Below are 14,557 nucleotides of genomic sequence, written 5' to 3' on the forward strand. Positions count from 1 at the left end.
TTCCACACTTAGTACTGAAAGGGTTAAAAACAGTGTGACGTAATTTCCTGTCTGTGAAAGCACAGCATGAAGCGCTTTGCTCAGGTACGGAAAGCCTGGGGTCTCATATTTTACACAGGGAGGGTTAAATGAATCCCAGTAGAAGGGTATGATGAAAGTGTGCTGCGGGGTGGGTCGTACCCTGCATTGTGCTGGGTGGCTAATAAGGTCACCCTGTGTGACAATGGCACCGGCTGTGTGTGTGTGATACAATAAAGTACCCAAACATAATCCAGCTCCACCCCCCGCATCAGATCTCACTGTGGTTATAGTTTTACCTAATCAGCACTTTTATATGTATTGCTCTTGCAGCTGCTGAATACTTCTTCTTTGTAATGTTTAGCAGCGTCATGGCCGCTCCTTCCTGAGACTCAGCAACACAGACCTGAGGTAAACTAGTGCGTCTAAAGGAGGTTAAAGGGGAAGCTAGACTCATGTCTTCTTTGTATTACAATATAACAATTGTGGATTGAGACAAAACAGTGTCACTCTGCAGTTGCTTTGGTATTCGATTCCTTTAGCTTAACTACAATTCCCAGCAACCCCCAACAGCACTGGCACAAACTCTGTAATTTTACAGTTGCCAGCATGTGATGGGTTAAGCAGGCAGGCAGGCAGATGGGTCACCCCACTCTCAGGTTCTTTTATAAATATTTATGTTCTGTTTGTGCATAAAACATCCAGCTGTGATGTAAATAATGGGTTTTATACAGGATCTTTGACAGGGGTGTAACTATAGATACCCAGGACCAGCCACCCTCATTAACCATCACAGGTGCCACTGGGTCTGCTGCCCCTATAGCTCTGCCACTGATCTTGGTCTGGATGAATCTTATCCATAAGGCTTATGGCAGAGGAGGGAACTGGAAGCGGCGATCAGGCATTTAGACCCGCTGCTGTTTTCTCCCTGATGGCAAAGAGGGTTCAAATGCACCAAGTACCATAGCCCTAAAGAACATACAAAAGAAACCATGTGATTACCCTTATGCAAAGCTGCTATGGCCCCATAATGTTTAGTTCACAGGGCCCTCCTCCAAAGGATTATTAGTCCACCTCAAGCCCTGGGCCGGCTCAATGTTTCTTCTGCTCACAGGTATCCTTTGCGGTGGGCTTAACGGTAAACCGTTAGCAACCGTATTCCTATCCCAGTGTTTTTTTTTTTTGTCCTTTAAAAACTTAAATCGAGTATTAGTCTAAGCCAGCGGTTCTCAACCTGTGGGTCGGGACCCCTTTGGGGGTCGAACGACCCTTTCACAGGGGTCCCCTAAGACAATTGGAAAACACATATTTACGATGGTCTTAGGAATAATCTTATGGTTGGGGGTCACCACAACATGAGCAACTGTATTAAAGGGTCGCAGCATTAGGAAGGTTGAGAACCACTGGTCTATCACCCTTAGGATGATGGGTACTGTTGTTACCAAAACTTAGCATAGCAACATATTGCACACTGCTACCTTGCACTACATTTCCCAGTATCCTCCAAACACTGGTGATGGGGGTAGTCCTTACGGCAACAGTGCGTGAACATCTGGAGCTAATATCAATTACTGGCCCTATAAATAGCATTTTTGAACATTCTCATGATTCTTGTGGCGTTATAAATAGCATCCTACCCCCCCCCACCAAAAAAAAATACAAATAACTGGGAACTATTAGAAAATAACACAGCTGCTAAATAGCTACATTATGGCTCTGTGCCCTATTTGTTTATATTATCTGCCCTAATCCCGCGGCCCTAGCGAGTCCCTATCATTAGGGCACTGCCAGTCTTGTGGTCTCCTCTCTGAGACTTGACAAAACCCTTGAATCTAATCCCTGGGGCAGCCACCCAGCATGCATGGCTTATAACTTACAGACCCATGAATCATCTGCTTTCCTGCAGTGTTGCTAACCATCTGCTTTCCTGCAGTGTTGCAGGGTCAGACTGGCCCACCAGGAATACTGGGAACAATCACGGTGGACTTTGACCCTGTTGGGCCTTGCTAGCTGCCGCTATCACGCCCTACTCCACTGCTGTGTGTTCCAAGGGTTGCCACCTGGCCAGTAAAAATGATGCTTGATGCTAATGTCATTAATGGAAAATTAACATTACCATGCAGTAAGGCTGGTATTTTTTTTCCAGAAAAGGGAGCAACCCTATCAAAAAAGGGTATATTCTTTTTTGGTTGTTACTTGCCCTTTCATATTACTATTGCATGTGGGCAATTGTACAGCAGCTCCAGGCATGTATACACTATATGGGAATGATGATACAATATTGTCATTGAACAGTCATTCTTTTAGGGGCAAAAAGTAGTTTGTATTGTGTGGAAGCTTGAGACCCCCCAAAACAGCTGACTGAGAAAGGGGGCTGGCATCTCGCTGTCTCTGCGTGTTCCCACACACTCAGTCACCCAAGTGTAATTGAATCTCTATTCATCTGAATGGCATGCCGCTGCAGCAGTGCACAATCCCCCCTTTATTTTCCAAACCATGTGCATTAGGGTATTCACTCCAAACCCATTCCCTGTTTTAAAACAAAAATGACACAGCAGAAAGTAGCACAGGCGGTCCAGGATATGTTTACTTGATCCCCCCAACTCTGGGACATGTGCCTGCCAGCTCTGTTCCAAGTTACACTGATACAATGGCAAATATAAATATGTATAGGTATATATGGGCATGCCTAAAGCCACATTTTGTAAGAAACCATAGAAATTCCCAGTTATGCCCCTGTGGTGGCCCTGGCCTTCAAGTTGGGGGGTGTAGATCCTGTGGCTACAGGGGAACCTGGGAGTTCTGTAGGCAAGTAGTTGGAATGACTGCTATTGCAGATGTATGGGAGGCTGAGACCATACTGACCAAACCGGCCAATGTGCATTATGATTGGGCAGGGCATACGCAGGCAATAAGTATAGAAGCAAATCTTAGTGAAAGGATATAAAGTGTACGTTTCTTGTACTTACCTTTCTTATTCCCTGGCCGGGGGAAATGGGGGTCACATCTCTACCTGAGTGTAACTGTTCTCTCTGTGCTAGAAGGGCTTTTAGGGTGAAGACACACTAGTAGCAGCTACTTGTCACAGCTACTAAAGTACAGAAAATACTCTGCCATAGACAATACTGAGAATTGCCTTTGCTAAAACACACGCAGGGACAATTATCGGTAAATGATCAGCATTGTCTTTTTAGTAGCCACAAGTAGCTGCTACTAGTAGCTCTGTGTGTCTTTACCCTTACTGTGTACCAGGCTTTTGCCACCCCTGGTAAAGTGCCCCTCACTTGCAGGCTAGTCCAGGTGCCAACAGGCATCATTGGCAGACCAGATATTCACCCTAGTCCATAAGTCTCCTTAGCCGGACGCCCAGGGACCCTGTGAGGACAGATGAGGAGGCCAGAGTATGTTAATAGTGCAGCAATTATCTGCTCATTAGGCATTCAAAGCCAATGTGCCAAGCATCATGTATAATTAGGAACTCTCCGGCAAGGAAGGGTGTAGTCTCCTATGGGTGGCCCAGATTAGTCAGGCTGCCTGTGCAGAGGAGACAAGGCTGGGGCCTTATGAGCCTCATACACATTCTACAGGCAGACCAAGGCAGACAGCAATCCAGGAAGCTTGGGGCCCCCAAATGTTGCTTAAGCCACCCTGCAGCTGTTGCCTGGGATTGAATTAAAGATCCTGTAAATGCTGTTTCTATGGCTCTCTCCTGACTGCTATGAACTGTATCAGCTGGAGGGGTGCTGGTAAGGTAACCCCAACTTGCATAGTGAATATAACATTAGCTATAAATGCATTCATGTAGGGGGGAATGTGTTCCTTAAAGGACATGTAAAGACTACATTTGCCTACAATGTATATCAGTTGGGCATGCCTCCCCCACCCAAATGGCATTATTTGTACTGCATATATCCCCTCCGTTTGCACCATCACATGTTCCTAAAGCAAATAGCAGCTTTCACCCGGTGGCCATTTTTCCTCTGATACATAATCAGATACATTTAAATCTGCAAACAGCATACACACACAGACCCTTATTCAGCATAAATTTCATCAAGAATACAGCATGAAATTCACTTATGGGGGAGCAGGTGTCCGGTTGCACGACCTGCACTCAGGCCCACCAGTGATAGTTCCGTTATTGGCAGGGACCTCCTCCCTTTCTGTGTTTCTCAAGAATTTGCTTTATGGCAGACTGTAAAATTCGACTTTCTGAATATTTATAAAACAAAGGTTTAACTCTCATCCAAGGGCTTCTTCAGTTCAGGAGTCACGTGACATTGCCAATTGCCTCGGTAACCTCTGTTATCCCTATATTTTATACACTGTAAATGAGCTGAGAGATCATCAGTGGCTCAAATATAGGGGGCAGACTATGTGTTCCTAGGTGGGGCCGGGAGAGAGGGACCCAGGGAGATTGCTTATGACAGTATTGGTGGATGGGGAGGCCCTGGGCTGTCCCAGCTACACCCCTGGAGATCAGAATGGGATGACCATATAATATAATGGGCTAAGGTGTTATATGGCAGTAATAAAGGTGACTGGGGCTTTTTCTATAATTACACAGTGTGTTTGATTATAGTTTCATTGTGATTTGCTTCTCTTCCTTGGTGCTCTCCTTTAAAGGGAAACTAACACCTGAACATGAAAACATTGCTTCATGCATTTCAGAGGTCCTATATCCACAGTAAGTATTTGCCACCCTAGGGTAACACAGCAAGGCAAGGCTCCCTTTACCCTGGCAGTTTCATGGAATGGATACCACCCGCCTAACTGTCCCTGCAAAACCCAAGTGAAGCCCCCTCTGTGCCCAACAGGTTGGCTAAATGCTCCTATCAGATCACTTACACGTGTGACACATATGGCAGTAGCCACTGGCTAAGGGAGACAAATAGGGCCCCTACCTGCTGGTGCAACACTGTTGGTATGGGTTCTTCCTGTGTGCCTAGTCCAGCATATTGTGACCCAAAACACACATATCCAATATACAACCTCCCAATTTCTGTCCTCTGGTTCTGACTTTTGAAGCAATGTATCAGAAGCCAGGTCTTCTCAAGGTCTGTTAAAGGGGTAGTTCACTTTTAAATTGATTTTTAGTATAATCTAGACATTGATATTCCGAGACAATATGGAATTGTTCGTCATTTTTAATTTTTTCGGTTATTTTACTTTTTGTTCAGAAGCTTTCAAGTTGCTAGGGTCTTACTTACCCTACCAACCTGGCAGTAATTTGAATGAGAGACAGGAATGTGAATCCGAGAGGGCCTGCATAGAAAGATAAATATTAAAGAGTAACAATAGCAATAAAATTGTAGCATTATGGATCGTTTTTGGCTGCCGGGGTCAGTGACCCCCAGTTGAAAGCTAGTAAGAAGCAGAAGAGGAAGGCAAATAATTAAAAAACTATATAAAAAAAAATGAAAACCAGTTGCAAATTTGGAACAGTTCTAACATACTAAAACTTAACCACCCCTTTAATCAGCTGCAGCACTGTGTCAGGAGTCAGAACCAGTATTGCAGAGAATAAAAATAGTAATTACACTTACAAATAAATGAAAGGGGTAGTCCATCTTTAAGTTAACTTTTAATATGATCTAGAATGGCCTATTCTTAGTAGTTTTTCAGTTGGGCCTCTTTAAACTCAAACCCAATATCCATGAACGACATTAGCATGGCCGGTATGTTCCGCTCCAGAGCACCCTTCCTAGCAGCTCTCTCTCTGCCTGGGTACAAGACTCACACTTCAGCCTTTATTCAGAACAAAGTCCAGCCTTTGCTTTCTCTGCCTCTCCATGGACTGCCAGGGTGGGGGGGTCATCGGCTGATCCCCAGAACAGACTTCGGCACTTGTCAGCCTGAGAAAAGGGGCTCAGCAGTCAGGAGCATCTCTTGTTCTGTGCAGGACGCCATGGCAAAGCAGTTGCAGGCCCGGAGGCTGAAGGGAGTGGATGAGAATATCTGGTGAGTGGATGAACTCTGTATCTGCTTATAAACTGAGCTGTCTGCCTGACAGGGTCATGTGATGCAGAAATACCCCAAGTGCTATATACCATAACAACCAGTCAGATGTTCTTTTGCTTTGTTAGATTGCACTAGACTAGACACATAAAACAGTCCCTTATATGGATGTGCCTCATAATTCCTTCTCTGTATATTTGTATTTATACATATGGGAGGGAGGTTCCATATTGTTTCCCTTAGGCAGTACAGTATGAGGGTACAGGTCACAATGGGGAGGTTTGGTTATCAAACACCAATAGGAAAAATCTAGCAATGGCTATGGTAAAAGGCACACTGTCACGATAATAACAATAGAATTGCTAAGGTGCCTGCAGTGATATTCTGGGGTACCCATTCGTGGCCTGCCCCTGCAATACCCACTCACCCCAAAACCTACTTATTGCTGATTGGTTTGCCACACTGGGGTAGATATCATTGTTGTAAAGGCAGTGTGAACATAAATGCAACAGCATAAATACCATTCAGTATAAGGTATGTGATCCAGTGTTTGCTTTCCCTTTCAGGGTAGACCTGGTCAGTTTGGCCGCTCAGTACAAACCAGTGAATCTGGGGCAGGGATTCCCAGACTTCCCCCCGCCAGCGTTTGTGAGAGAAGCCTTTGCCAGGGCCGTTACTGAGGAGCCACTGCTGAACCAATACACACGAGCCTTTGTAAGCCCCCACTGTGCCCTATGGGATAACTGCTTTATTCATCAACAAGCCCCTTTATTGCTTTTATTCTGCTTTGCAGGGACACCCCCTCCTGGTGCAGAACCTTGCCCGACTCTTTGGCCAGCTGCTAGGGCAGGACCTAGATCCTTTCTCTAATGTCTTGGTGTCAGTGGGTGCATACGGGGCCCTATTCTGTGCATTCCAGGCTTTTGTGGATGAAGGTGATGAGGTGGGTCCAAATGATCTGTCATTATTACCAACCTACACAATCTCCCTTAAAGGGCCACCGTCCACTCTCTCCTGTTATATATAAATATGATTGGAATGCAGTCATTGGCTAATATAACCTCTGTTCTCATCCCCCGTACAGGTTATTATCATTGAGCCATTTTTTGACTGTTATGAGCCCATGACCAAGATGGCCGGAGGGAAGTGCGTGTTTATCCCACTCAGACCTGTAAGCAGTGTTCTGTTCTGCCATACGCGATTAGTACTGTTTATTGCATACACTTTGCCCTCACCATTTAGTATTTATTTATTTTTATTTTGTATTTAATACAAGTGCCCTTCCAGGAAATGTTATATCCTTATAAACGGTGCTAAGTTACTGTATGTCATCAGTTATAATTGGAGCCACATGACTCACTAAAACTTGTATATTATACTAAATAAAGTACCCCCTGTTGTAAAATATGAGGCTATTAGAAGTCACCTATTTTACAGTAGTCACTATATAAAACTGGTGACTACCAGCTTTACTGCTGATAGTGGGTAGTGGGTTGGGTTTCAGATATAGTAGTTGTAGGTCACATCAGATCTAAAGTGGCCATACACAATGAGATTCCCTCGTTTGGTGAGGTCACCAAATGAGCGCATCGCCTCCCGATATGCCCACCTAGGGCACGTAAGGCCCTAGGGCAAATCAGCCCAATATCGCCCACTATGGGCGATATTGGGCTGATTTGCCCTAGGGCCTTACGATTGAATTAAGAACGAGGGCCACATCAGTGACCCAATGCAGTCTCTGATCCAATAGGAAAATCAAACCTGCCCAATTGAGATTTGGCCAATTGTAGGCCCACCGTGGGTGCCCATACACAGGCAGATAAGCTGCCAAATCGGTCTGAAGGAACCAAATTGACAGCTGAAATCTGCGTGTATGGCCACCTTTACAGATTAGAAAGATGCAGAAAGGGGCAATTAAGCTATAAGGGATCATGTACAATTGGATGCGACTGTACCCTTGCATTATATGAAGGGAATGTGCCCCTGAGGGTTTATTCGGACAGCTTTTCTGGCACTGGGCACCTAGAGGCATGAGGGCACAGACAGCCTTACTGTTTGCCGTAGGGCCCCAATATGGCCTGCAACTTTTGCCAGGGGAGGATTCCTAAGTGCCTACCCACTCTTGCCCCTCATAAACATAGTTATAGTCACATTTTTCGGGGCAGTGGCAGATCCATATGTAGCACAGAAACCTGCTTTGGTTCTTCAAGAGGCAAAGTGCAAAAATAAATGAACCCTACATTCCAGTTTCCAGTTCAGTCCCAAAAGCTCAGTCCCAAAGCCCATTGGCCGTATCGTGTCTGTCTCTACCATCTGTCTGTTCGGTGTAGAAACCCGCAGAGGCTGGAGTGCCCATGACTAGTGGGAGTTGGAGACTGGACCTGGAAGAGCTGGCTGGGAAAATCAGCCGTCACACTAAAGCCCTTGTTATAAACACTCCTAATAACCCCCTGGGGAAGGTAAGTACGGCGCTCCGGTGCTTCCTGTCATTATATATTCTTTTGTTACTGTGTGCCCCCAATCAGCAGCTAGTTAGTACTGGTCTGATGGAGGTAGAGTAACGAAAGCAATCATTGTATTGGTTGCACAGAGTTACAGGCTGGGGAGCACCTTGCCTTTGCCGATATCCCTGTTAGCCAATCAATGACAGTCTTATTTTCCTTCTGCCTTTTGTTCAGGTCTTTAGGAAAGAGGAGCTGGAGGAGATTGCCGACATCTGCACAAGGCACAATATCTTATGCTTTAGTGACGAGGTGTACGAGTGGCTGGTGTATGATGGGAACCAACATGTACGCATTGGTGAGTGCCCACCGGGAATGGCACGGCTGTTATTATACATATAACCCTGCAATCCTTGCCCCAAAACTACTCTGAGCTATAAATGAAAAAATATATCCCACCCATAAGTATATATAAACATATACAAAGAAAGTGCCTTCATTACAAACTCCAGGGAAGCAGTAGGCAAATTTAAGGGTTAGTTCCCCTTTAAATTCACTTTTACGTATGATGTTTATATTAATATTTTGAGAAAACTTGCAATTTTTTTTATTTCTACAGTTATTCAGCAGCTTGGCATTTCAGCAGCTATGTGGTTGCTAGGGACTTATTTACTTTAGCAACCAGGTAGGATAAGCTAAAAAAGTAATTATAGGGATGCACCAAATCCACTATTTTGCGACTCGGCCAAACACCAAATTCTTTGTTGATAATTTGGCTGAATTCCGAACCCTAATTTGCATATGCCTATTTGGCTATGTAAGGGTTAAATAAAAGCATCAAACAAAGCAACACATCTGTGTTCAAATGACAAGAATTCATGAGATTTTTTAAGGATTTGGTGAGTCCCTAATAATGATAACATTTTAGCTTTTTGGTTGCTGGGCCATTTCAAAGCTAGAAAGATGCAGAGGAAGAAGGCAAATCATTCATAAATTAGAAATAATGAAGACCAGTTGCAACGTTGCTTGGAATGGGGCATTCTGTAACATACTAAAAGTTATCTGAAAAGTGAACCACTCCTTTAAGACACCCCCTCTTTGTCTGAAAGAGACCCCCCAGTTAATTACAGACGTTTCCTGTTACTTGCTTGCAGCCAGCCTTCCGGGCATGTGGGAGCGCACCATCACTATCGGCAGCGCCGGGAAAACCTTCAGCGCCACCGGCTGGAAGGTGAGGTTAGTTGGGTTGGCGAGTCACCTTTGGATGGTGACTGTACAAGGGTAATGCAAGGGCATTATATAAAGGAAATGTATCCCATTACCCAGCAGCCCTGGAGAGGAGTGGGAAAACAGATCTGCTCCCTTTTGGTTGGCACAATTGATTTCTGGGTATCTAGAGACTCCCATTGTTTGTGGCATAAGGGCCAGCTGTCTGATTTCACTGCTGCATTTGGTGCTTACAGGTTGGCTGGGCCCTAGGGCCCGATCATCTTCTAAAGCATTTACGGACAGTCCACCAGAACTCGGTGTATCACTGTGCTACGGCCGCCCAGGTAAGTTCCAGCAGGGAGTACTGATTAGTAGGCAGGAAATTCTGGGAAACCTGGAATAAACAAACAATTCCATTTCCTGCAAGGGTAAGGATTGATAACATGAAAACACTGGGAGTGAAGTTGCTGAACCAAGTTGCTACCCTTTTGCTGCAGGTCGATGTGCTCCTTCTATAAAAAATGCACCAGCCCCGGGTACATTATACACATAAGCAATATAGTACTTTTACCTTTTACCTGGGAAAAAACAAAACATGGCGGTAAGTCATATGTGGGTCAAAATAAAGTCAGCCCGCACCCAACCCTAACCCGCCCTGGCAATCCACATCTATTTATAGAGCTGCACCCATCATGCCCTCATCTCTGATGTCACAGTGGGGGTGGAGCAGGCACACACACATATGTATAGAAGCTGCCAGGGCATAGTACTTAGCCAGGGAGGGCAGAAGCAAGGAACCCGCCCACGAACCACAAAACTTGCATGGCTGTCAGTTTCGTCTGACCTGCACATCACAAATGGTGGTGCAGAATATCCTGGGTGGCTGCATATTTATGTCAGAGCTACAACCTTCTAGGCAGGGCAAAAGGCAAACATTTTGGTGTACTTTGGGGGCACAGACATATTGGCACCCCGTAGTGGACATTTCATTCTGCTTTAGTAGTAAACCCAAGCTAATGCTGTTTGGTTCTCTCTCTTATTATGGGTTCAGGATTATATGTGTGGCAGTGCCTGTTTCCAGGCATCATGGTATCCATAGTCCCTGCAGCTCTAGTATTGGACATATGGTCCCTCACAGTACCTCCCAGCCTTTACATGCCAATAGCCCTGCTTCTTGCCTTTCTTTAGATGGAGGTCACATGAAGACATGAAACACATAATGGCTTGGGGCAGACTGGTAGGTTCTGGCAAATGCCAGAGGGACTGCTGTATGCCATAGACAGTCATAGACAGTCACTATTTATTGGGCTGGTAGGGGCCTGTTTGGGCCTCTGTGTACTTGAAATGCCAGAGTCTATTTTGACTCCCAGTCTGGGCCTATCTGGGGGGGGGGGGGGGCTATACAGAGAGACTGGGACCTTTTGATTCATGTTCCTTTGCAGGAGGCTGTGGCTCAGGGGTTGCAGAGAGAACTGGAGCAGCTGGGAAAGCCAGACAGTTACTTTGTGCAGTTGCGAGATGAACTGGAGAAGAAGCGAGACCGCCTGTACCACTGCCTGAGGGAGGTGGGGATGGAGCCGATAATGCCGCAGGGATCCTACTTTATGATCGCCGATATTTCCCATTTCAGTAAGTCTGTGAGAGCCTTTAAGTCACACCGGTGTCAGGGACTTAATGATCTTCTGCCCCTCACCTTAATTCTCTTCTTGTGCTGCTGTTATTCTCTGGGGGTTGAGACTGTAACTGCTGGGTGAGTGGGGGTTACTGTTTGTATGGAGATATAGGCACCATTACATTCAGTCTAAAGCCTGACTGCCATGTAATGAAAGTAGTTATACTTCAGTTCAGAAATCAGGGATGTAAGTAAGGCAGAGCCTGTGACTGCTGCAGGGCCCAGGTGTTATAGGGGGCCCAGGTGGTGTAGGAAACTCAGGTAGTGTAGGGGGCCCAGGTAGTGTAGGAAGCTCAGGTAGTGTAGGGGGCCCAGGTTGTGTAAGGAAGGTCAGGTGGTATAGGGAGCCCAGGTAGTGTAAGGAAGCTCAGGTGGTATAGGGGGCCCAGGTAGTGTAAGAAAGCTTAGGTGGTATAGGGGGCCCAGGTAGTGTAAGGAAACTCAGGTGGTATAGGGGGCCCAGGTGATGTAAGGAAACTCAGGTGGTATAGTGGGCCCAGGTGATGTAGAAAGCTCAGGTGGGCTCAGGTGGTATTGGGGGGCCCAGGTGGCATTGGGGGCTCAGTGGGTATTGGCGGGCCCAGGTGGCATAGGGGGCCCACTAGGGCACTGACTGCTATGCATTTTCATAATAACTATTATATTCTCAAAGATTAAAGAAGAGGGGGGGCAGTAAGTTACAGTGACACCACTGAAGGTTACAGCGTTTCTGTGCTCTTTCTGTGCAGGGACTGAGGTGCCCCCTCCTTCAGATGCCAACATACCTTATGATTACTACTTTGCCAAGTGGATGATGAAGAATAAGGTAAAAATGAGAATCTGTAAAGAGACTAGGGCTGAGTTGTAGTTGATTTTTTGCCCTATAATATTCAATTACAAGGCTTACTCGTGGTAGCTCAGCTTCAGGCTAGTATGTTACACAATGGCCAGGTCTTAGCAACTTTCCTACTGGACTTCATATTTTATAGTTTTGTTTTTAGTTTATTTATTTGAATTTTTCTTCTGCCTTTCTAACTTTTGAATGAGGGTCAGTCAAAGACTATTGATTTGAGACTACAGTTTTATTGTTACTCTTTAGTACTTATATTTCTATTTGGGCCCTCTCCTGTTTATACCGTCTCTCATTCCAACCCCTGTCTACCTGCTGGTTTAGCAAACAAATGGTGACAAATTCTAAACTGGAGAGCTGCTGAATGAAAGCCTAAGTAATTCAAATTCTGCAAATAAAAAAAGAAGACCAACTGCTAATTCTCTCTACAGTTAATTTAAAAGTGAACAACCCCTTTAACATGCTACTATAATGGGCTTTACTACAAAAGTGGGGAGGTTTGGGTGGATCCGGGGTGCAGCCAAGGAGGCTTATGGGGCCACTTCTCACTGTAACTATTATATAAATTGCTTTAATACTTTCTCTGCCCTACGTCAGCACTTAGCGGCCATACCCGTGTCGGCATTCTTCAGCGCACCGCACAAGAAGTACTTTGAGAACTTCCTCAGGTTCTGCTTTGTAAAGGTAACTAGGTCTGGAATTTCATCAGATCATAAAGCAGATGGGAAGTTGCCCTTTAACTGTATTCACACAGTAGAGATATCGCTCAGCACCAGGAAAATAGGCAACGTACCAGCACCCCCACTCCTAATCCCTAAAACTTGCACCTCCTGCCTGCCTCTGATGGGATTTTGTTATTCCACATCCACTCAATCCGCTTTTGCCCAGATTTTTCACCATTAAAGGGGAACTCCGGCTTCCGAACCAATTTAGCCCCACACAACACAGAAACCCCTAATATACATGTTACTGTAACCTGTTATATATAAATACCATTTTTATATACTGAAATCCAGCTTGAAAACAGTTCTTCTCCTTCTGCATCATTTGAAATCCTGGCAGGGGAGGAGGGACTAAAACATTGATGTTATAAATTGCAACAACTTCTCCACAGCTTACAGACAGCATGCAGAAACTACATAACCCACAATGCATTGCGATGTCCTTATTGACATCACGTGTGCAGGGAATTGTGGGATTGGGAGGATGCAGGCTGAAGGTGGAGGACAGGCGACTACTGTTACATTTTATTTGAGTCTCAAAGTAGTCAGCAGGGGAACCAGGGGCGGGGCTTAGAGAATTGTTCCAAACCATATTATGACATTAGAAATCATGAAAAGGCTGAATATTATTAAACTGATGTATATTGCAGAGTTACTTGAAATTATGTTTTCTTTTCAAAAAGCTCAAGTTGCGTTTGGGTGGAGTTCCCCTTTAAATGGCTTCTTCTAGGGCAGAGGTGGGCAAACTATGGCCCGCTGGCTTTTTCAATCCGGCCCGCCGACTCCGGCCCTCTTAAAAGAATTTTGTGTCCTGATTGGTTGCGCAACCATATAAAAGGATGCAGCGGGGAGCCGGGGGGACAGAAGCAGCTGGAGGATGGAGGGAGCCGCAGGGAGATGGAGGATGCTGGGGGGTGGAGCTGCAGGATGCTAAGGAATGGAGCTAGAGGATGCTGGGGGGGGGGGAGCTGAGAGCACCCATGATTTCTGATGGCAGCCCTGGGCGTAACGCTGGCCTGGCTATAAGTCACTGTGGCCCCTGAGCCAAAAAGTTTGCCCACCCCTGTTCTAAGCCAACGTTCAACTTTTATAAAGAGTCAAGTGACAGGTTGAAATATTGAGCTTCAAAATCTGTACTAAAAAAGTATTTTTGGGTGCCAGTTGATGATGTCAGGATAACCAATAGCAGATGGATAATTGTTTTTTTGTGTGTTTAGGAGCACAGCACTCTGGAGGCTGCACAGAACATATTAAAGAACTGGAGAAATGGGTCGGCAGATCAAGGGGAGATGTGATTCTGAGGGTTACTATCAATAAACACTGTGTATGAGAATAATCATTTGCTTTATCTGATTCTTCTTCCCATATGTCCCATGCAGTCCCCCTGCTTTGAGCTATACCCACATACTGTACTAAGGGAAACAATATGGCATCTCCCTCCCATATGTATAAATACAAATATACAGAGAAGGAATGTTCTGGGCACACAATAAGCTGTACCCTCATACTGTACTGCACACTACTATGTAGTTTAGTATCCATTCCTGCGCTACAGATACCCGAATGGCACAAACTATGGACATACGTTTTACGCTTGCATTTCCTTGCACCTCCAACACAGTGTGTAGTGAAATAGTAGCAGCCGAGTTACCCCAAGCCTTGTAATACTGTAACTGAACCAGCACTGTGCATGGACAGCAAATGCTAA

The 14,557-nt window shown here is 45.3% G+C and overlaps 1 protein-coding gene across 12 annotated transcripts; it reads left to right on the forward strand.

Moving 5' to 3' along the window:
• Window positions 1-14,185, forward strand: kyat1 (kynurenine aminotransferase 1). Of its 12 annotated transcripts, none has more exons than XM_012968302.3 (15): window positions 2-84; window positions 352-429; window positions 4,645-4,705; window positions 5,823-5,979; window positions 6,543-6,690; window positions 6,770-6,919; window positions 7,061-7,147; window positions 8,307-8,435; window positions 8,655-8,775; window positions 9,572-9,648; window positions 9,881-9,970; window positions 11,069-11,255; window positions 12,027-12,103; window positions 12,725-12,811; window positions 14,067-14,185. In XM_012968302.3, exons 3-15 carry the CDS (start codon window positions 4,663-4,665, stop codon window positions 14,142-14,144), a joined length of 1,431 nt encoding a protein of 476 aa, XP_012823756.1. In that variant the 5' UTR covers window positions 2-84; window positions 352-429; window positions 4,645-4,662; the 3' UTR covers window positions 14,145-14,185. The 12 variants fall into 12 exon arrangements, with proteins under 12 accessions (XP_012823761.1, XP_012823764.1, XP_012823756.1 ...); XM_012968305.3 differs by having other exon boundaries at window positions 5,921-5,979; XM_012968307.3 differs by lacking the exon at window positions 8,307-8,435 and having other exon boundaries at window positions 1-84.
• Window positions 14,186-14,557: the final 372 nt, after the last annotated feature.

The sequence above is a fragment of the Xenopus tropicalis genome, chromosome 8 (assembly GCF_000004195.4).
Source record: "Xenopus tropicalis strain Nigerian chromosome 8, UCB_Xtro_10.0, whole genome shotgun sequence".
NCBI classification, from domain to species: domain Eukaryota; kingdom Metazoa; phylum Chordata; class Amphibia; order Anura; family Pipidae; genus Xenopus; species Xenopus tropicalis.

Coding starts and splice junctions, on each gene's coding strand:
- kyat1 (XM_031890407.1), top strand. CDS start 5,675: ATGAACGACATTAGCATGGCCGGTATGTTCCGCTCCAGAGCACCCTTC. Junction 8,436..8,654: donor CTAATAACCCCCTGGGGAAG/GTAAGTACGGCG, acceptor CCTTTTGTTCAG/GTCTTTAGGAAAGAGGAGCT. Junction 12,104..12,724: donor AGTGGATGATGAAGAATAAG/GTAAAAATGAGA, acceptor GCCCTACGTCAG/CACTTAGCGGCCATACCCGT.